The 22,028-nt window shown below is 41.9% G+C and overlaps 1 protein-coding gene across 1 annotated transcript in view; it reads right to left on the bottom strand.

The window, feature by feature from the left end:
- Window positions 1-22,028, bottom strand: part of VTCN1 (V-set domain containing T cell activation inhibitor 1) — a 63,169-nt gene that overhangs the window by 6,125 nt on the left and 35,016 nt on the right. The window contains 4 exon segments of the mRNA XM_029228683.1: window positions 2,340-2,388; window positions 2,390-2,619; window positions 5,496-5,843; window positions 16,882-16,943. Coding sequence (XP_029084516.1) covers window positions 2,340-2,388; window positions 2,390-2,619; window positions 5,496-5,843; window positions 16,882-16,943 — 689 coding nt within the window.

Below are 22,028 nucleotides of genomic sequence, written 5' to 3'. Positions count from 1 at the left end.
CTTTTAGCTTAGGCTTCAGTTGGTTTTGTTTTCTGTTATAGGCAACTAAAAGTGTTCTAACTGGTACAGTCACCAGTTTGTTTCACAGGATAGTGGAAGAGCTCTCTCTTTCTCATATATATGATTTTTTATTAGATACTTTTTTTTATTGTGGTAAAAAATGTAATATAAAACTTACTATCTTAACCATTTTAAGTGTACAGTTCAGTAATGTTAAGTATATTCACATTCTTGTGAAAAAAACCTCCAAAACATTTTCATTTTGCAAATCTGAAACTATACCCATTAAACAACAACTCCGTATCCTTTCCCCTTGGCCCCAGCTCCTGGTAACCATCATTGTACTTTCTGTTTCTATGAATTTGATTACTTCAAATACTTTATAAGTGGAATCAAATGGTAGAATCAAATAATATTTATCTTTCTGTGACGGGCTTCACTTACAGCATAATATCCTGAAAATTCATCCATGTTGTAGCATGCAAAAGGATTTCCTTCCTTTTTAAGGCTGAATAATGTTCCATTGTATGTATACCACATTTTGTTTATCCATTCATCTGCTGGTGGACGTCGGGGCTGCTTCCTCCTCTTGGTTATTGTGAATAATGCTGCTGTAAACATGGGTGTGCAAATATATCTTTGCGACACTGCTTTCAGTTTTTTTGTACATAATACACAGAAATGGGACTGCTAGATCATTTGGAAGTTCTATTTTAAGTTTTTTGAGGACCCTCCCATACTGTTTTCTGTAGTGGTTGCACCATTTTAGTCTCACCATCATACACAAGTATTCCAATTTCTTCTCATCCTCACCAACACTTGTTGTCTTCTGTTGTTGTCGTTGTTAGTAGCCATTCTGATTAGTATGAGGTGATACCGTGGTTTCCGTTTACATTTCTCTGATGATTAGGGATGTTGAACATCTTTTCATATACTTGTTGGCCATTTTGTGTATCTTCTTTGGAGAAATGTCTGTTCGAGTCCTTTGCCCATTTTTTAACCAAGTTATTTGACTTTTTCATTGTTTAATTATAGAAGTTCTTTACGTATTCTGAATACTAATCACTTACCAAACATATGATTTAAAAATATTTTCTCCCATTCCATAGGTTGCCTTTTTGTATATATAAATTTTAATTAAAAAATAGCTGATGAGGGACTTCCCTGGTGGCTCAGTGGTTAAGAATCCACCTGCCAGTGCAGGGGACACGGGTTCGATCCCTGGTCCGGGAAGATCCCACATGCTGCAGAGCAACTAAGTCTGTGCGCTACAACTACTGAGCCTGCACTCTAGAGCCTGCGAACCACAAGTACTGAGCCCACGTGCCACAACTACTGAAGCCCGTGTGCCTAGAGCCCATGCTCCGCAACAAGAGAAACCACCACAATGAGAAGCCTGTGCGCCACAACGAAGAGTAGCCCCTGCTCACCACAACTAGAGAGAAAAGCCTGCGCCCAGCAATGAAGACCCAATGTGGCCAAATAAATAAATAAATAAAATTATTTTAAAAATAGCTGATGAAAATATGGTTTATTCAGTTAAATTCAGCAAACATTTAAAGGGCACTTAAAATGAGCAAGGTGTTCTCTTTGGTACTAGGCTTGATATAAGACAGTGGTTCTCCTGATACACTCCTTCCCCTATAGCTTGAATTCAATTTAACCCCAGCAGGGATGGTTTTAAAATTCATAATTCAGTCTATGCATTTCCTTGACACTAGCTCAACCCTAGGTTTTGTAATATACTAAAGCACTGCAGGGAGACTAGGGTGTTGCGCCTCCCTGGCTCCGGGTCTTCTCAGCCTGGGAGGCCAGCGTAACCTGGAGCTTTCAGAGTAATCTTGTGCCAATATTAGTGGAATCTTGAGCAAGTCCTGGAAGGACTGAATAAGAAAGACTAAGGCAGACTCTGAGACCTTTAGTCTTCAAATCAGAAGTCTTCTCAAAGGCAGGATAGACCCAAACCAATTTTGGGGGACTCGGGATGTAGATCACCAGCTGAATATATCAAAGATTTCAAATCATTATTACTTCTTCTCCACTGCTTTACCAAACCAATCCTTCTGAGTTAGGGCCTCAGAATCCTAAACACTGCCCTCCAGACAGTAAGAAGGTATACAAGATGAAAACTCATTGCCACCTTTGACCTGTATGCCATAAAATATTGTTTTGTATTAGTTTTCTTCTTACATAATGCAATCCCAACTGGAATTGTGATCGAGATCTCTGTGAAACTTTCTATGCCCTGGTACGTAATATATCTGTTAAAGAAATTAGATTTTAGTTTACACTAGATTATAACCCCAATAAACCCATACCAAACGTGTAAAGGAACTCACCTGTCACTTTGATATCCCCTGTGGCTTTGGCAATGTTGTTTTCAATCATAACAGGAGTATGTGTTGTTGATCGTGACACTGTAGAGTACAGATACAACCTTCATGGTCACATTCTTAGAGTTCAGCTCAAAGCTGGTGTCGGAGACTTCTGAGAAGTTGGCTCCCTGGTCAACTTGGAATGCCCAGACCACTGTTGGCTGGGGAAACCATCGGGGAGCCTCACATCGTAAGCTCTCTGAGGTGGCGTTACAGTCCACGTTCACTTCTGGGATGCTGAAGGCTGCAGGGTTGAAGGTCAAAAAGGGGCAGGGGTCAAGGTCAGACGGATAAGACAATATAGCCTTTGAAGTGCTAGGTCTTAAAAACACATTGAAGTGACTCAGTACTTTCCCAGTGGGCTGTCTATGTATGACCCATTGTATTGTAGGTGCAAAAAATGATTTGCTCATAGTATTGCTATACATCACAACACTTTGGACAATATCACAAACTCCAAGGACCTAAGTTCTAGGTATACTTGTTACAACAAATAAATTTCTCCAAGTAAAAGAAGTTCCAGTGATCACACAAAAAAATTATCAATTAGGGAAACTGGGTATTTATTTTCCTAGGCACCTATGAAGCCTCCTGAATTTTATGTAATTTTTCTGCCTGGAGGGTAAAAGCGTGGGGAGGGAGAAGGAAGAAACAAACAGCATTCACCTACCCACAGAAATTCCATACACAGGCCTTGTCATCATGGGGATCTGAAGTTTGCTTGGGTAGAGACTGCCCAGCCCTGGTATCCATGAATAAAGACAGGCATTTGTTTTCTTTTAAGATAATTCTCCTCACTGGAGAGGCAAGTACATTTTGAATTTAAGACTAACTTCCTCCTCTATCTAGGCAGAGAGACACTTACAGAAAATGTTAAGGCCTGGACTTTGGCCTGTAAAATGTTTATTATGCCAAAAGGGCAAGATACAAATCATTAATTTATTTAGCATCTTCCTTTGCCCAGGACTGTGCTAGTGTGGAGTGAGAGGTGGAAGGAAAGCCTTTGCCATGCCCTTCAAGAGCCTGCTGCCTAGCAGGAGAGACGTACTTGGAGCACATACTTGGAACAGGCAGGGCACAAGCTCCTGGGAGATGATGTGGGAACCTGAGTGCACGTGACAATGAACCACCGTGTATTGAGGGTGTGCTCTGTGCTAGGGACCAAATTCCAGACATTTTTTTTTGTTCCTCACAACAGTCCTAGGGATATCTATTATTGTGCCCATTTAACAAAATAAGCTTTTAATTTTAGAATAACTTTAGATTTACAGAAAGGTTGCAAAGATTAGTACAGAGAGTTCTTGTATACTTCTCACCCAGTTTCCCCTAACATTAACATCTTAAATAACCATGATGCATTTGTCAAAACTGAGAAACTATCATTCGTATATTACTGTTAACTAAACCAGCTTTTATTTGGATTTTACCAGTTTTTCCACTAACGTCCATTTTATATCCCAGGATCCCATCCAGAATACCACATTGCACTTATTTGTCATGTCTTTTCAGATCCCTCTGGTCTGTGACAGTTTTTCAATCTTCCCATGTTTTGCATGATCTTGACAGTTTTGAGGAGTACTGGCCAGGTATTTTGTAGAATGCCCCTCTATTGTAATTTGATGTTTTTCTCAAGATTAGACTGAGGTTATGGGTTTTGGAGAGGAAAACTATAGAAGTAAAAGTGCCCTTCTCATCATGTCACATCAGAGAGTGCATGCTATTAACATGATTTATCATGGGGATGTTAACTTTGATCACCTGGCTGAGTCAGTGTTTGCCAGGTTTCTTTGGAAGCTGGACTTCACTAAGTCTAACACACCCTAAGTGCGGTGGTCGGGGAGGGGGAAGTTCTAAGCTCCGCTTCCTGCAGGGGGAGAGATCTAAATACATTATTTGGAGTTCATCTATAAAGAAGATTTGTTTCATCTCCCTCATATAAGTATGGACTCGTGTATTTATTTTATGCTTAGTTATAATTTAATACTATATTGTTTATTTTGTTGCTCAAATGGTTCCAGCTTTGCCATTGGAAGCCCTTTCAGTTGGCCCCAGTGTCCCTTTGACCTGACTTTATTAACCCCTATTTTAAGATAAAGAAGCTGAGGCTCAGTGAGGTTGCCTTGCCCAGGCCACTGTATGTGCCTAGGTCTGACTAGATCTATGCTTCAAACCACTACATACACATATTATGAAAGGTCCAAGAAAGATCTGTGCAGGCTAGCTTAGCCTGGGATGCCTCAGGATACTTTCTGCCTATCCTTCAAGGCTCCTCCCAAATGTCAAATTCTCTCTATGGGGGCCTTCCTGTCCCTTTCCTCCCTATGCATTTGGATATGATCTCTTTCTTCCTCTGAATCCCCAAATCACTCTATTTATATTTTCTCTTAAAGCATTAATACACTTTACTAATTATTGTAGATACGTTTCTTATCTACATGTTTTTCTTATTTACATATGTTTCTCATCTCTGCCCTGACCCTCAACTCTATAAGCTCTACACTCTCAGCTCTACAGAAGGAAGGACAATTATCTTTGTTTTCTTAATCGTCTTTTTACTCCTTCCAATATCTCAGTCCCTTGTACATAAATTCAGAAAATATGTTAAATTTAGTTGGTAAGAAAGCATGGATTTCATTGGAGGAGGATTAGTGAGTTTATAGGCCAATACTGTTTTGGTCAGTTACCTTTGAACTTCTCCTATAATGGGTTCCACTGTCGTGAGTCCCTGGAGATACTGATTTCAGACTTGGGCTAGGGCCTACTTAGCACAGAAAAGCCTCAGACCAGATTATAGTCTTTCTCTCACTAGCAAGACCAAAGGGAAAGAACAGAGAGCTACTGATGGAGAAAACATATTCTGGCAAAATATTTCAGGGAATATATGAGAAAATTCAGAAGGGGCTAGAGTCCTGAGCAAAAGATTTTAAGACCTAATATTATAGTGGGTTACTTCCGGAGCTGGTGTGGGTCTTGGACAGCAAGGATGGCTGCTAGCAGAATTCGGATGGTCTTTGATACTAGTCACTCGTGAGCATAATATGACATTTCATCAGCAATTCACACTCTCTAGTCTCAAATATCTTCTGGCACCTTCTTTCCCTCTCATCAAAAGTAACTTACCTCCAGTTTTATACTCGAGGTTAGCATTCCCCTTGCCTTTAGAAGTGATGATGTAACACTTATAGGTACCAGCATCTGTGAGTTGCACATTTTTCAGCCTCAGAGAGTCATTGCCAACTATTACTTGATCAGCGAACACTGCTGTCCGACCTCTGAACATTTCATGCTGGTCCGACAGGTCATCTTTGCCTTCTTTGAACTCATGGGCCAAGCCCATTACACCTTCCTTCAGCCACTGTATCACGATATCAGAAAGTTTGATGTTGGGTTCAAAAGTGCAGCTCAGGATTCCATCCTCCCCGGTGTTCCCAGCTGAGGTGAGAGTAGTGACTGTGATGGAGTGTCTTCCTACAATTCAGGAAACAAGGGTCAATGCCAAGGGAAGCTTTGGAACATCTACAACCAAATCCTTCATTACTAAAAAGCCAAACAGGGACTTCTGTAATAAATTAGAAATATACAAAACAGGAGAGGCATGAAAAAAGAAGACATAAGAATAGAAAGAGTATTACGACGATAGTTTTGATACCTACAGCAGATCTGCTAACGGCAGATAAAAAAGCTACACTTTTTTTTTTTTTTTTTTTTTTTTTTTGCGGTACGCGGGCCTCTCACTGCTGTGGCCTCTCCCGCTGCGGAGCACAGGCTCCGGACGCGCAGGCTCAGAGGTCATGGCTCACGGGCCCAGCCGCTCCACGGCATGTGGGATCTTCCCGGATTGGGGCACGAACCCATGTCCCCTGCATCGGCAGGCGGACTCTCAACCACTGCGCCACCAGGGAAGCCCCAAAGCTACACTTTTTGAGACCAAGCAACTGAAATCTTGAGACCAAATAAGAGGAGAACGTATTGGACTTGGGTTTTGAAGATGGGAATTCAGATCCTGGTTTTCTCACTTAAGAGCTACGTGACCTTGACTACATCTCTGGATCTCAGAAAAATGGAGGTAATGATATCTGTCTTACCTACCGTAAAGTGCTCTTGTGAGGATCAAATCAAATGGATGTGAACTTGATTTGCAAACTGTAATTACACATATAAGGTATTGTTATTCTCAGTTAACCAGAAGTGGCACAGACGTGAAACCTCACCTTAACTAAATATGGCTAATAATTCTGAAGAATGCTAAATTCTAAGTGTTGTTACTTTTATCTCCACTTGAATGATGAAGAAACGAAGGCATAGAGAATAGAAGTGATTTGGTCAAGGTCAGAGTGCTAGCTATGGCGTAATGAAGAATGATACTTAATTAAATTGATTTTTGGCCTAAGATAGAAGTCACACCCTTCTCTCCAAACATATAACAAGTACAAGTATTAATTATGGTGACAGCCACATCCACTGCCTCTTCCCCACTTGCCCAGCTGACAGCCCACTCTGTAAAGGATTGACCAGCTCTCCTCTCTGTACTGGAGGCTGCTGACTGGGGATGCCTACAGGGGTGCTTTAATTAACTGAATATTCTTGAGAGCCTCCTTCTGTGGCTTGGATGTGAAGGTAAGGAGAGGATGGGTCTTTGAGCCCAAGAAGATAGTGGAACAGACCCAAGGAAGTGTGGGGGAGAGACCATGAGAGGAAAAGGTGAAGAGAGTCCCCCATCACCAGAGCTGCCTTAGATCCTGAGGGTTTTCCGGTCTAGTTCCTGTCCCACTGGGTATCCTTTAAACAAACACCTTATATTTATAATGGTCTGCACAAACCTCTCTTTCTTATAGCCAAGAAAGTCCAACATGATGGATGCTGGGCACTTCTCAACTGGATTTCTCAGCTTCCTTATTGGTGTTCCTGCCTCTCATCTTTGCCTCCATCTACCCCATTTTACATGCATTAATCTTACAGGTAGACCTTAAAGTACAATCTGAACGTGTCAGTTTCCTAATCGCTAATCTTCCATTGCTCCCAAGGGCTGTGGAATAAACTTCAGACTAACAGCATGGCCTTCAAAGTTAAATATTGCATGCCACATAGGAAATGCCCATAGATATTAGCCCTTTCCAGCCAGACTTCCCATTACTACATCCTTTCAAAGTCTATATTGTAGTCTTTGCATATCAAGTGATTTATTTATTTATTTATTTATTTAATTTTTTTTTTTTGCGGTACGCGGGCCTCTCACTGTTGTGGCCTCTCCCGTTGCGGAGCACAGGCTCCGGACGCGCAGGCTCAGCAGCCATGGCTCACGGGCCCAGCCGCTCCGCGGCATGTGGGATCCTCCCAGACCGGGGCATGAACCCGCGTCCCCTGCATCGGCAGGCAGACTCTCAACCACTGCGCCACCAGGGAAGCCCCCGAGTGATTTATTGATTTGCTGCTTTCAATTAAAAAAATTCATAAGCAAAGCACACTTGCTATTTTTCAAATGTAAGAGGTAAACATTATGAACATAGGGGATATCTTTGGCATCTTCTGTCTCCCAGCCCTTAAGGGGTTGGAATTGTCTTATTAGCTCCTATGCTTTTATAAAGTAGATGAAGGTAATGGATTAGGGACAGAACTGGAGAAGCAAGCTAGATGAATTTATATTATAAAGAACAGAGAGTTACTGATGGAAGAAAAAGTACCAGTAAAAACGAGGCAGAGGAAACAAAAACCTGTGCATAGGCTGGGTTGGGAGGATGTTTTGGAGGTTTTAGAGTGTAGGAGAAGAGAGGCTTTGGAGTAGCTGCCATGCATGGTCATTCATGTGGGAGATTTGGGAGAAAAATTATGAAAGAAGGTAGTATGAAGTTTAGCTGTGTAATATGAATGCAACACACCCCATCCCCTGCCTTGGCATTTTTTTGAACACTGCTTTAAAGATTTAATTTGCTTTTTAATTGTTTTTACTTGACAGATTGATATCCAAGCCATTGCAGGCTAGTACTGGTTATAATTATACTATGCACCTTCACACACTGTGCATTGTGCACCTACAATTTATAGTTCCCTCCTCTCCTTTATCACCAGTTATCCAAATTCTACTTATATTCAAGGCTAGTCAGATGGCAGGACTCGCATGAAACCCCCTTTTGATATGCCAAACCAAAATTAAAAGATCGTCTCTCTCCTCTTCCTCAACACGTTTCTTTGCCTTTATGATAGCATCTGTCTCCCTCTACCTTGTCTCTAGTCTGTCTCTGGCACTAATTTGTAAGCTTTTCAAGGGAAAAAAATGTCTTAATCATATTTGTAAGTCCTATAACGCTTTGATGGTTAATTTTATGCGTCAGCTTGACTGGGCCCCAGAGTGCCCAGATATTTGGTCAGATGTTCTGGGTGTGTCTCTGAAGGAGATTAATATTTGAATCAGTAAAGCAGATCACCCTCCTTAATGTGGGTGGGCCTCATCCAATCAATTAAAGACCTAGATAGAACAAAAAGGCTGAGCAAGAGGGAACTGGTGCTGCCTTTGAGCTGGGACACAAGTCTTTCCCTGCCTTCAGACTTGAACTGAAACACTGTCTCTCTTTGGATCTTAAGCCTGCCAGCTTTGGGGCTGGAACTAGCCATTGGCTCTCCTGGTTCTCAAGCCTTTGGACTCAGACTGGAACTAAACTGTCTGGGTCTCCAGCTTGCTGCCTGCAGATCTTAGGACTTCTCAGAGTCCATAATCATGTGAGTCAATTCTTTCTAAATCTCCCCCTCTCTCTGCCTCTCACTCCTTTCTCCCTATACCTCCACCCTATTGGTTCTGTTTCTCTGGAGAACCTGACATATAAATTCTGGTACCAAGAAGTGGGGTACTTCTGTAATAAGTACCTAAGCATGTGGAAGAAGTTTTGGAACTGGGTAATGGGTAGAGGCTGGAAGAGTTTTGAGGTGCGTGCTAGAAATGTGGATGTTAAGGGCGATTCTGGTGAGATCTCAGATGGGAAATAAGGAACATGTTATTGGAAACTGGAAGGAAACAATCCTTGTTAGAAAATGGCATAAGAACTTGGCTGAATTGTGTTCTAGTGTTTTGCGAAAGGTAAAACTTGTGAGTGATAAAATTGGATATTTAGCTGAGGAGATTTCTAAGCAAAGTGTTGAAAGAGAGGCTTGGTTACTCCTGACTGCTTATACTAAAATATGAGAAAGGAGAGAGATGAATTGGAGAAGGAATTGTTAAGCAAAAAGGAACCATAACTTGAAGATTTGGAAAGTTCTCAGCCTATCCATATTGCAAAAAATGAGAAGACTGTTCTGAAGATAGCGCTCAGGGTGTGGGTGAACAACCATTTAATAAGGAGATCATAGGTATGACTCATGAGGATTTTAACAGCCACCTCAACAGAAGCCAGGAATAGAGATAGGATTATATACTGCCAGCTTGGTACAGAAAAACTAAAGGGAATAGAAAAATGAGACAAAATGAAAGAAAGCTATCAGACTTCGTAGATTTAACAGAACCAGACCATGGATCTATTCAGCTCTATGCTTCAGCAGGCCAAGGGCCTCTATTTCAACAGGCTGGAGGGCCGCTAATGGAAGCCTTAGAGATGGGGCCATCTGGAGCCTGGGGTTGGGGGTGGCAGTGGGACTTCTCAACTGCTAGAATTGTGAGAAAATAAATTTCTATTGTTTAAGCTACCCAGTGTATGGTATTTTGTTATGGCAGCCTAAGCAAACTAAGACAAGTGCCTAGTGCTATGTTTCTACAGAGAAAAATAATATTTGTTGAGTGAATGAATGAATGAAAGAATGAAAATCAGTAGAAATCAAAGCACTGTTTGAGATGATTCTATCCAAAATGATTGTAGGAGTAAGGAACATTTGGCTAGATTATCCCATCTAAATTTTGGGGAAATGTGAGTCACTGAAAAAGAAAGCAATGAAAATACACCATGATTCTCAATAAAATCATAGAGCAAGCATAACTATGTTAGAGCAAGGGTAAATTTGATTGTAGTTTATAAAGTTCCATTAAAGTTGAATTGAAAAATTACTTTTTAGAAAAAATACATGATTAGCACAGTTTATGGAGAGAATGAAATGGTAATGACATATCTTAGTTGAGTAATTATGTTACTGAATTAATTTTAATGTGTTGGCCTTGAGCCCACAGGTGGAGAATTTGTTGAACTATCTCTTAGAAAACTTAATGATTAAAAGTAGGCAGCTGTGGAGTGCCCCAGGGACCCACCGCAGGCTCTAGCTCATTTAAGGTTGCATTAAAGATGTGGCAGATGGGATGTGTGTAATGTTGATTAAATCCCCCCTCCTTGTAGCAAATCAGGAGGAGGAATAAAAGCCAGTGAGAATCTAAGAAACCATGAGGACCTGGCCATTGCTTTGCACCCAGAAAGCAATCAATAAATACTTATTTGTTAGGTGAATAAATGATGGTTACAAGTGATAAAATGAGATTTACTTTGCAAGCAACAGTATATAAATATTGCTTCTCTCAAAAAGAACTCTGTTTTCAATTTTGCAAACAAATATTGGCTCAAGGAGCTATGTTCTAGGAACCACAGTTTGGCCTAATATGACTCTCCAGACCTCCTAACCACCAGGGGCTCTTGTGTGGTTTGTTGAGGGTGAAAGGGCTTTAAGAGATGGTTAGAAGGAGCTATCTACTGATAGAGAATTTTGTTAAACAGGCACGGGTTTCAAGAATTCCATTGGTCTCTAAGATTCCATCAAACCTCTTTAAAGTTAGAAGTCCCAGCCACTTACTGAAAATGAATTCTCTAGCTCATGAGGGCTGATTACTATCACAGCTCTGGTCTGCATGGGAAAAGAGGAGCTGTCAAAGGGCGGGAGCAAGCTGAAATTGGAACCATTTTGTTTTCACACGAGTGGGCACTATTCAATTGCCCTCTGCAGTAGGAGCAGGAATCTCTTGGGAAGTGGGGTTATAGGTAACACAAGGCAAGGATTCTTTATAGAAGTTACGATTCTGGGTTGCCCAACACCACTGGATGAAACCTGGGAAATGAACTTTCCTTTGAAATGACTCAGTAAGGCAAGTTCTGTAGATTTCAGTGGCACAGAGAGCATCCTCAGCTCCCGCTGCAGCCCAGCCGTCCAGATGGGCTCCATAGCACATGGTTTAAACGTGGCAACACACAGGCTTAAGCCTGCACCAGCGGAACCTGTGGTGGCACCTGTGGGTGCCACTCTTGCCAGAGAAGAGGGCCGGGTTGGGGATAACAGTTGCTCTTGTGAGAAGACAGCAGAAAGGATGCTGGGCCAGGCTAGATAAAGGAATGATGTAGGGAAGCTGCAGCAGAGCACTGGCGTTTGAGAACAGGTGTCAGGCTGTCTGTGTTCAAGTCCCAGCTCTGCCACTCACTGGATATGGGACCTTGGGCAAGTTTTCCAACTTCTCTATTCCATAATTTTTTGCATCTGTAAAATGGGGATGCTAATAATAGTAGCTTCCTCAGAAGGCCCCTGAAAGGACTAAGTGATACAATACAGGTAAAGAGCTTAACATAGTATCTGACTTGCCGCATGTTAAACGTTAAATCAATGATATTGATAACCATTATTAATTAGAATCATTTGGAAAGATTGCAGATCAGAGCACAGGGAGGAAATAAACACTTTACTAAATGCTTATAGTGACTCATTTTAAGTCAGATAACAACCTTGAGAGGTAGGAATTACTGTTCTACCCATTTTATGAATAGGAATAAAGAGGCTCTGGGGAATTCAATGGCTTGCCTAAAGCCCCGTATCTAGCAAGTAGCGGAGCCAGTATCAAACTCAGTCTTGTCTGAGTCTGTCCTAAGCCTATACTCCTTCCACCACATTTTGCTGATATCCAGGGCCAGGCTGAGATATAGAGAGAGCCTATCCACTAAAACAGTATCCCCACCTTATGTAAAAATAAAAAACAATGAAAAACCATAAAACAGGTGTAAGAAAGGCCAACATCTGTCTATTTTCTCAGATGACTACAGTGACAAAATATGTATCAATTTCTTTCCAAACAACTTCAGTGCTCCTGTTTCGGTGCCATAAGCACATGCCTGATTGTTTTATCCAGTGACCAAAGATGGAGCATAATTAGGAGGCAGTGTCCTGTGGCTTCCTGCCCTGGCTTCCCTAACTTCAGAGGAGCTTCTGGGTGTGGCCAGGAAATAGTACAAGTTTTAGGAGGTGCTATGTGAATGCATTAATAATAGCAAATTATTATTAATGGCACTGATGGTATCAATGAAAACAATAATAGCAGCCATTTATTACACACGTATGTGTCTGGCACTTTATAAACACTTTCTCGTGTAATATTCCCACAACGACTTTATTTTACCAGTGAAGTTCTGGGAAGTTAAGTCATATCCCAAGGGACACACAGTTAACGTTAGACCTGAGATTAGAACAACTCTGATCCCTAAATGTTTGTACTATACAGAGCTGTTCAAAGTCACCCAGTGGGTGAGTGATAGCACAGGGACTGACAAATTATAGTCAGGGACCTTTCCACTGCATCTCCCTCCTTCTCAAAGGGTCATCCACGAAGGCTGCCCTAAAGCCAGCCTAATGGGAGCTGTTCAGCCTCTCTTCCAAACAACCTACCTCAAAAGCATTTTATGTTTTATGGGGTCCACATTTAGAGCTTGTAAGGAGTGGAATGGCTATGAGAAGGTGACATACACAGCCTCAGGAGAGTTACAAAGAAATAGATTATTTTCTGTGTTTAGGAATATCTTTACATCTTTAAAATCTGTGTTCTCAGGAATATTGCCTGCAAGGCATACCAGAAAACACCCTTCTCTGCCACATCTCTGCATGAATGTTATCACTGGTATGGAGTGATGGGAAGGAGTGTGGGTTCTGGAAGCAAATTTCCAGGGCTTGAAACACAACTGTGCCTGCTTGCTTGCTGTGTGCAACTTTAGGCAATTTTCTAATCAGGACATAGTAATATTTATCTCCTATTTGTTGTGAGTGGTAAATCAGATAATATATGCAAACTTATTTAGCACAGTGAGGTGAACACAAAAAGGATTCAAAAGATATCACCATCACCGTCATCATTATCTACCTAATGCTATTTGCTTAATTTCACTGTCTTGTGTATTAATCCAGCTAACATTTTATCTAATCTACTTAAAGTGTGATAATATAATGCTCTCGGGTAAGGGTTATGGTCCTTTTAATAGAGGCAATTTAGAAAAATCCAACTAAACAGTGTTAAAGTAATAAACAGCCCACTTAATCCCGAATAGCCAGCTTTTACCTTATGAAATAGAAAGAAGGCAGAAAGTCTTTCATTGGTGGTAGGGTTTTAATATTATTGGTGGTACACTGCTGAACTGAGTGAACTGTAACTTTTATCTATTCACCCCTCCATGCCTCCGTCCACTTGTCTATTCAAAAAGCACTTAAGGGGCTTCCCTGGTGGCGCCCTGGTTGAGAGTCCGCCTGCCGATGTAGCGGACACGGGTTTGTGCCCCGGTCCGGGAAGATCCCACATGCCGCGGAGCGGCTGGGCCCGTGAGCCATGGCCGCTAAGCCTGCGCGTCCGGAGCCTGTGCTCCGCAACGGGAGAGGCCACAACAGTGAGAGGCCCGCGTATTGCAAAAAAAAAAAAAAAAAAAAAAAGCACTTAAGGAGTACCCTCTGTATTCAAGGAACTGAGCTCAGTACCTGAGGCTGCTGTAGCTATGCCACAGGAAAAGGTATAAGTAGCAAAATGTTGACTGTCACAGGGAAGCTGAAGTTATAACTAAAGAAGAGGAGTTAAGGATTAGTGAGGAAGCTACCAAAACGCGTGTATTGATATCTTTAAAAGTCCAAAATATTTGCTTTACTAGTCAATATTTTATTTCTATATATATATTGTAGAAGATATAGAAGTATAACATACATACATGAAGTGTACACATAATTGTGCAGTTTGAAGAATTATCACGACTTCTCCCCATGTACCCAGCACCCACACTGAGAACTAGAACTTTACTATCCCCCAGAAGTCCCCTCGTGCCCCCTCCTGATGGCTGCTCTCTCACTCTTCCCAGGAGAATAATCATTATTTTGCCTTCTAATAGCAGAGGTTCATTTGCCTGGTTTTTATACAGAATGTACTGTCTTGTGTCTGGCTCTGTCGCTCAGCATTATGCTTCTCATATGAAAACGCACCCAGTCTGTCAGTCACCAGGAAATATTTAGAAGTTAAAATCACAACAGTGTCCCACAAGATCCAGTGCCGGTGAGGGCGTGGAGCACTGGGTCCCTCATACACTTCCTGTGAAGAGGGACTTGGTAAATCACTTTGGAAAACTAAATGGCGGTATCTACTAAGGGCTGTTTATTGGCTTTCTGGACGCACTGTTTTGTGAGGTGCTTATTTTAAGATATTAGAAAAAGAATTAAAAGACAGCAACAACTAGGTCCTACTGTACAGCACAGGGAACTCTGTCCAGTCTCCTGGTTTAAGCCATAATGGAAAAGAATATTAAAAAAAAAAAGAAGGTATATATGTGTATAACAGAGTCACTTTGCTATACAGCAGAAATTAGTACAACATTGTAAATCAACTATACTTCAATAAAAATTTTTTTAAAATAAAAAAGAATTTAAATGGATCATCACTTAAAAAAAAAAATTAAGGGACTTCGCTGGTGATCCAGTGGGTAAGATTCCGTGCTTCCAATGCAGGGGACCCAGGTTCGATCCCTGGTCAGGGAACTAGATCCCATATGCATGCCGCAACTAAGAAGTCCGCATACTGCAACTAAAGATCCTGCATGCCGCAGCTAAACATGCTGCAACAAGGATCCCGAGTGCCGCAGCTAAGACCCGGCGCAGCCTAAATAAATATTTTAAAAAAAGAAAGAAAAGACATCAAAACAAAATGGAAAGAGGGACATTAATAAAGATAAAAGCCAAAATTAATTAAATAAGAAAATCAGAGAAAGTAAAAAGAAAACCAAAACCTGGGTCCTTCAAAACTACTATAAAGCTAATTAACACCTGTAAACCTATTTTAAGATATGAGAGAAAAAAAAAAGATATGAGAGAGAGCGCGCCCAAGATTAGGAATAGGAAGAGATGAAATAAAGAAAAAACAAATTATAAAAGAATATTAGAATGAAACAGGCTAGTGAGCTCAGAAACAGATCCATTCGCATTTGGATACTTGATTTATGACAAAAATGGCACTAGTGAGAAGTGGGGGAAGGATAGTATTTTGACCAATCTTGCCACTATCTTTGCCCATGCACAAAATTATTCTAGATAGTTGTAGATATAAATGTGAGAGGTTAAACATTAAAGCTTCTACAAGATAACCTAGAAGAAAATGTTTATGACCTTGGGATGGGCAGACTTCTTAAACAAACTGGTTACAAAAAACTCCTGGTATAAAGGAAGAGGTTGATAAATTGGACTATGTTAAAATTAGGAACTTTGCTCATTGAAAGCCATCATTAAGAAGGTGAAAAATCAAGCCACAGAGTAGAGGAGATTTTGCAATACACATAACCAAATTTCACCCAGAATATATAAAGAGTTCCCACATATCAAAAAGAAAAAGATAACCCAATAGAAAGATGGATGAAAGACAAAATATACATTTTTGTTGATAAAAGAAAATGGAGAAGGATGCTTATGTCTTTTCTAGGCAAACATATCTACAACGAGTTTTCTTCATTTAGGCCTTGTGATTACTATTTAGTGGCAGCACACACACTGGAGGAGAGTGACACAGAGAGAAGACAGCTGGAACTATAAAAACTAAAGTTATGAAGTAACAGCTTTGGCCACAGACTAAGTTAAAATAAATGTGTCGTCCTGAGTCAGGCACTTTAAGGGAAATGAAGCAAACGACTTGCTTCAGAGAGGACAGCTGCTGGTCTAACTCATTCAATGTCTTAATTAATCTGGCATCCATAATAGATGCTTCTGAGACATGGTGTCCACAGAAGAGAAGACGATTCCTGCAGTTGACATCAGTTAGCTGCATTCAGAAACTCGCCATCCATGCCGCAATGGCTTCTGTTTCCTACATGGAATGGCAGTTATGACCAGGATAAGGATTCTCATTAAGAACCCTGTGTACAAAGACTTGATATTCTTTAACACTTCAGCTGAAGCTTCACTGCAAAGGAATCATCTACTCAGGCCAGCCATTGAGAGAATGGCTCAGCCACAGCACTTTGCCTATGATCCCAGAGTGATATCTTCAGCACTATCTGGTAGACAGAACACTCTGACAGACATTCCACTTGATTCTCTCAACTACCTGGTGAGGTAGACATTATTTCCTCCACACCACACATGAGGAAACTGAGGTCCAGGGCGTTACATGAATAAAGCGCAGAGAACACGGTCAATGAGTAGAAGAACCAGTTCTCTACTCTGAAGTTTTCTTGGTCCAAGATCTGTGCTCTTGCCATTCTACCACACTGAATGATTAGGGACTTAGTGACAAGGGGTGAATGGATCGATGATAATGCAATAAATCACATACCTGAAATACCAAAACCGATAAGTGCAGTTGCTCCAGCCAGAATAATGATGGTGCTAATAATGCTGTGGAGAGACAGGAAAACAGGAAATTACTTCTTCATTCCATTTGACGTGCTGCTTCGCAACCTGGGCTCATACCTGTCATTTGCAAGAGGTGTTACATAAAGAGTCTCAACGTTTTCTTCAACATAAGCTATTTCCTAGAAATAGGTACCTTAGAAAGGAATCTCAGCGATCCCATCCCTGTCCGCCTGGGGTGCTGGGATAGATTAAAGGAGTGGCTCTTTTATCTGGCTGTGTGTGTCATCGTTCCTATTTCCAGGTCAGTGAAGACCATACACAAAGACTGCTGGGGAAAACCCGATGGCACTTCTGTAATGCCAGGTGCCACTTGAGGGGGGACTAGTTCCATCCCCAGCCCACCCTGACCATTACTGCCCATCCCTCTTACATCATTAACCTATCTGTTTTGTCTCCTTCCATAGACTTTAAACTCCTAAGGACAGCGGTCACGTCTTCACTTTGTACCCACTCATCTCTAGTCCACTTCACCCTGCAGATCCTCGACAGGAGTTTGTTTCCTCTTATTAAAAAAGTAAGACAGAAAGTTTAGAAAGTACAAATAAGCAAAAATAAGACAATAAAGTCACCTGTAACTCCACCATCCAGACATAACAACCACTGACTTCTTGATATGTATCTCGCCAGTTTTCAATGAGCAGATTAACAAATGACATTTGGGAAATAAACAAATAAGGAAGTATTGCTTACATTTACTGAGTGCTAGAATTACATAGCAGACATGTTGTTTTAGGCACCGTTTATGGATTATGTCATTTATCCATGTGATAATCTTATGAGGTAAACAAATATATTATGTCCATTTTACAGATGAGGAATGACACAGGGAGGTCAAGCATCTTCCGTACATTCACACAGTTGGTAAGTGGTAGGGCTGGGATTAGAATCTGTCTCCAGAATCTGCACCTGCCTACTTCCTACGCTGCCTCCCAGGGGTGAGGGCTCACAAGTGGTCTGTCCCTCCTCTCTGCCCAGAGGGGCCCATGAGGGGATACCGGCTTTAGCTGGTGAGAGGGACTCAGGCAGAACAGAAGGTGCAGGTCAGAGCTGGCATGGGGGCAAAGCAGTTCCTGGGAAGCTTGCCCAGTGCTGCCTGCTCTGGTGCATAAGTCATCAGGCAGGTGTCCTCGGCCACACGTTCATTGCTGGCAACTCATACCCTCCCCACACCCACGCTGATGTTACGTAATAGGCACGACAAAAGAAAGGCACAGAGAGGCAAAGAATGATGCTATAGAGAGAAAAGGGAAGCACGGGGCATTTTACTTGCTGCCCTGAATAGGCTCATTGTACCCAGCTCTCCTCAGCTCAGGGATGGGCCCACCAGAGAGAAACAACAGACTTACAAGAAACAATCTGAGTAAACAGTTACCCTGGAGGATAAACCCCCATGAGGTACAGCCATAGGGGCAGCAACTGAATAAGCAAAACGAAGCTTTTAATAATAGGGTATCTGCAGTTGATTCCAAGAAGAGGCCACATCTGACCACTTCCCCTCTCTTTACACACCCAGGTGTGGCCTCAGATCTTACTGGTCCAAGTGTGTGAGAACAGGTGGACAAACTCATAGCAAGAGGTATTATACTATCTGGCTCTCTTTGACTACTGAGCTGACAGCAGACTTGCTTTTGTGACCCAGGAACTCACTCACCTTTTGGGTGAATTACTTCATCTCTCTGAGACTCCGTTTATCCTTAGAATGGGAATAAGAGTAATTCCTGCTCTACCTTCTGTAAGTGTTACAGGTTGATGTGTGTCCCCCTCCAAATTTGTATTTTGAAGTCCTAAGCCCCAGAACCTCAGAATGTGACTTTATTTGGAAATAGTCATTGTAGATGCGATTAGTTACGATGAAGTCATACTGGAGTAGGGTGGGCCCCTAATTCAACGTGACTGGTGCCCTTAAAAAAAGGGGAAATTTGTGCTCGCAGGGAAAGCACCATGTGAAGATGAAAGCAGAGATCTATAAGCCAAGGAACACCAACGATTGCCAGCAAACTACTAGAAGCTAGGGGAAAGGCCTGGAACAGATTCTCCCTCACAGCCCTCAGAAGGAACTAACCTTGCTGACACCTGGACTGCTAGTCTCCAAAACAGTGAGGCGATATTTTTTTCTGTTGTTACCCAGTTTGTGGTACTTTGTTACAGCAGCCCTAGCAAACCAATACAAATGAGTTGTTTTAAGAACAAAACTGACAATGATTGTTGCATATTCCATAAAGGGCTATTCATATGTTACTTTTTACTATAAAAAATTTACTTGTGGCTTTTTGCTGCAAGCTTATTATCAAAAGCTAGGACTTAAATCTGGAGAATAACCCAACTGGTGATAATGAAAATATCCTAGTAGTTTGATATATCAAAAAAAGCATGTACTAGGCTTGGTGCTCAGCATTCAATGTGCATTTTGTCATTTGCTTGAATTACCAGATCCTGTTCTCCTTAATTTCTCTCATATTCCTCCATTTCTATTTCCACCGTTCCTGGTCACCATCATGTCTCACCGGCATCACTGCAACGCTCTCCTGACAGCCCTGCTTCTGGTCTAGACCTCTCCAACCCATTCTTCACACTGCCAGAATCAGTGGTGACCTCAGAATTTCTGCATGAGTGTGGCTTAGGGGAGATAACCTAGTTGAAAGCGAGGCCGAGGGTGATCACTGAGGCAGTATAATACTGTAATCACAGGCTTCTGGATCCAGCCTGAATAGGTTCACGTCCCAGCACCACTACTTACTAATTGTGTGACCTCAAATTTCCATTCCTTCTTGTGAAGATTGAGTTAAACACATTTTAAAAGATCACCTAGAACGGTGTCTGGCGCATAGGAAGCTTTAATAATATTAGCTATTATCATTCTTGTTTTTCTGCTATGGTTATATAACAAGCACATGTTTCTAATGAAGTATATATTTTCTTGGTGGTGCTGATGGAAATGGTTGTGAGGACCAACTGTTACCCTTTGGTTAGCTACTGAGCTATTGGTAAGAATGATTACAAAACTAATCATTATACTCCCTCTGCTTAAAACTCCAAGTGCCTTTCTATTTCCCTCATGATAAAAATCCACTTTTTGATGTAGCCAGCATGACCTTCCAAAGGGGGCCTTGCCCTCTCTCTCCAGCCTTGCCTCTCCCCCACACTGCCCCTGGGGTCCTGCACTCCAGTCGCACTGAACCATCACAGGTCTCCCTGCTGCAAACCTACCCTCTCTAAGGAGGGGGTTTGGACAGCAGAGACACTGAACAGACACCTGGATACTCACCAACAGGAAGGGGACAGTGGAGGTTTTAGGTTTCAGTCAAAGCAGCTGAGCCCATCTTCCTTACCCCCAGGCCCACATGCTTCGCTCGCTGTGGAAGCAGAACCCTGCCGTCTGGCAGCAAGTTCCCTATCTAAGCAGAAATCACCTTGAGGTTTGTTCTGAGCCGGTATTCCCTTGGGAAACCACTCAACCTCCAGAGCCTTGGAAAGAGAGGCAGGAACTATCCGAGCAGCCAGATGAAATAATTCTTGTCTGCTGCTTATTAATTTTTTAAAAAGATGAATAAAATATTTCACATAAGGTGTTCTTACATTGCTTTGCGGTTTTTACTTCCCCAGAATAATTTCCAATAACTGCTCTCCAGGAAATTTTTAAAGCAAATCTGCGTCTTCTAACCACTGCACCGGAATCCACAGTGCACATTTGTTAGACCCTCCTGACAAAAGAGCGCAGATGAAAGTCAATGCCTTTGGGGGATTTGCTCACTTAATAAACATTTATTAAGTACTTATTATGTGAAAGACATTGTTCTGGGCAATATGGAGAAAGTATAGAGATGACGTAAACAAAGTGCCTGCCCTCAAGGGACTTAGTGTAACTGAGGTAAAACACACACACACACACACACACACACACACAAATAAAACATACACAGACATACAGATGCACACACAGACACACATAACACACCACTGTAATAAGACATAATGTGGTGAGGGCTTCCGTGAAGAGAGGAACAAGTTCTCACAGGAATTCTGGGGAGGTAGGAAGTATTTAAATCTGAGAGAAATAGGGAGAATCAAAGTGCAGTTTCGTGACCAAATTTCAAAGAAAGTAAAGAGAAAGGCTTTGTTCAGAAATATATTTAGCTAATTCATGCTGCAATGCAGTCTCTCTCCAGGGCAGAACCAAAAAGAAAAGTGGTTGTTTCTGCTGCACTGCATGGGGTCAGGACCCAAGCATCACACTTTAGTGCTCTGGGCCGGGAGAAGGTGATTTCAGTGGCTGTAGAGCTCTACCTTTCAGGGGAGGGACCAGCCTTGCAGCCTGGGAGTCTGCAAACACATCCATACTACCCGAGGATGGCCTTGCTCAGTTCCTTCACATGTCTTTGCTTCAGCTGCGGCCGCTCTCTGTGGCACTTGAAAGAAATGAGGCATTTCTATTAAGACACGTTGTGTTCCTGAAAAACCTCACATTCTACAAAATCACACAATGAAGGTAACAGGGCTGATGGGAAAAAATAGGGTTAAGAGCAGATTATTCAAAGTCTACGTGACTTTGTAATTGGTCTCTAAGAGACGCAGTAATCGGTACCTCGGGAGGTAAATTGGACGGCCAAAGCAGGCAGCCCACCCAGTAGGCCCAGAAGCTGCTTTGGGGAAAATTTAAAATGCGCAGAAACAATTGAGTCGAAACTCTGACTTAAGGTGCCGTGAGCCAGTGAGACTGCTGTGAAGGTGAGTGTGATGGGGGGAAGTGGAACCTGGGAGGTGCAAGGAACCTGGGGGGTGTGTCTCTGGGGCAGGAGCCCCAAGGGCAGGTGTTCATTTAAAATTAAAAGAAAAAAAGAACGGAAAGCCACACTGAGCCCTTCCCACTGAAGTTGTCATTCTTCTCTGCTATTTCAGCTCCCCTTGCATTGGAAAAAGTTGCATGTGAACCAATACTATTTCCATGGTAAGCCATTATTGTTCCCCTATTTTCCAACCACATATGAGCTAATTAGTGCTCTAGAAATCTATATAGCAGCAGACAGACTGTATTAACGAATTACCAAGAAATAAACTGGGATAGAGATA

This window comes from Monodon monoceros, unplaced genomic scaffold (assembly GCF_005190385.1).
Source record: "Monodon monoceros isolate NGI ecotype Baffin Bay Population unplaced genomic scaffold, NGI_Narwhal_1 Super_Scaffold_18, whole genome shotgun sequence".
In the NCBI taxonomy this organism is placed as follows: domain Eukaryota; kingdom Metazoa; phylum Chordata; class Mammalia; order Artiodactyla; family Monodontidae; genus Monodon; species Monodon monoceros.
This window is presented reverse-complemented; position numbering and strand designations above follow the sequence as displayed.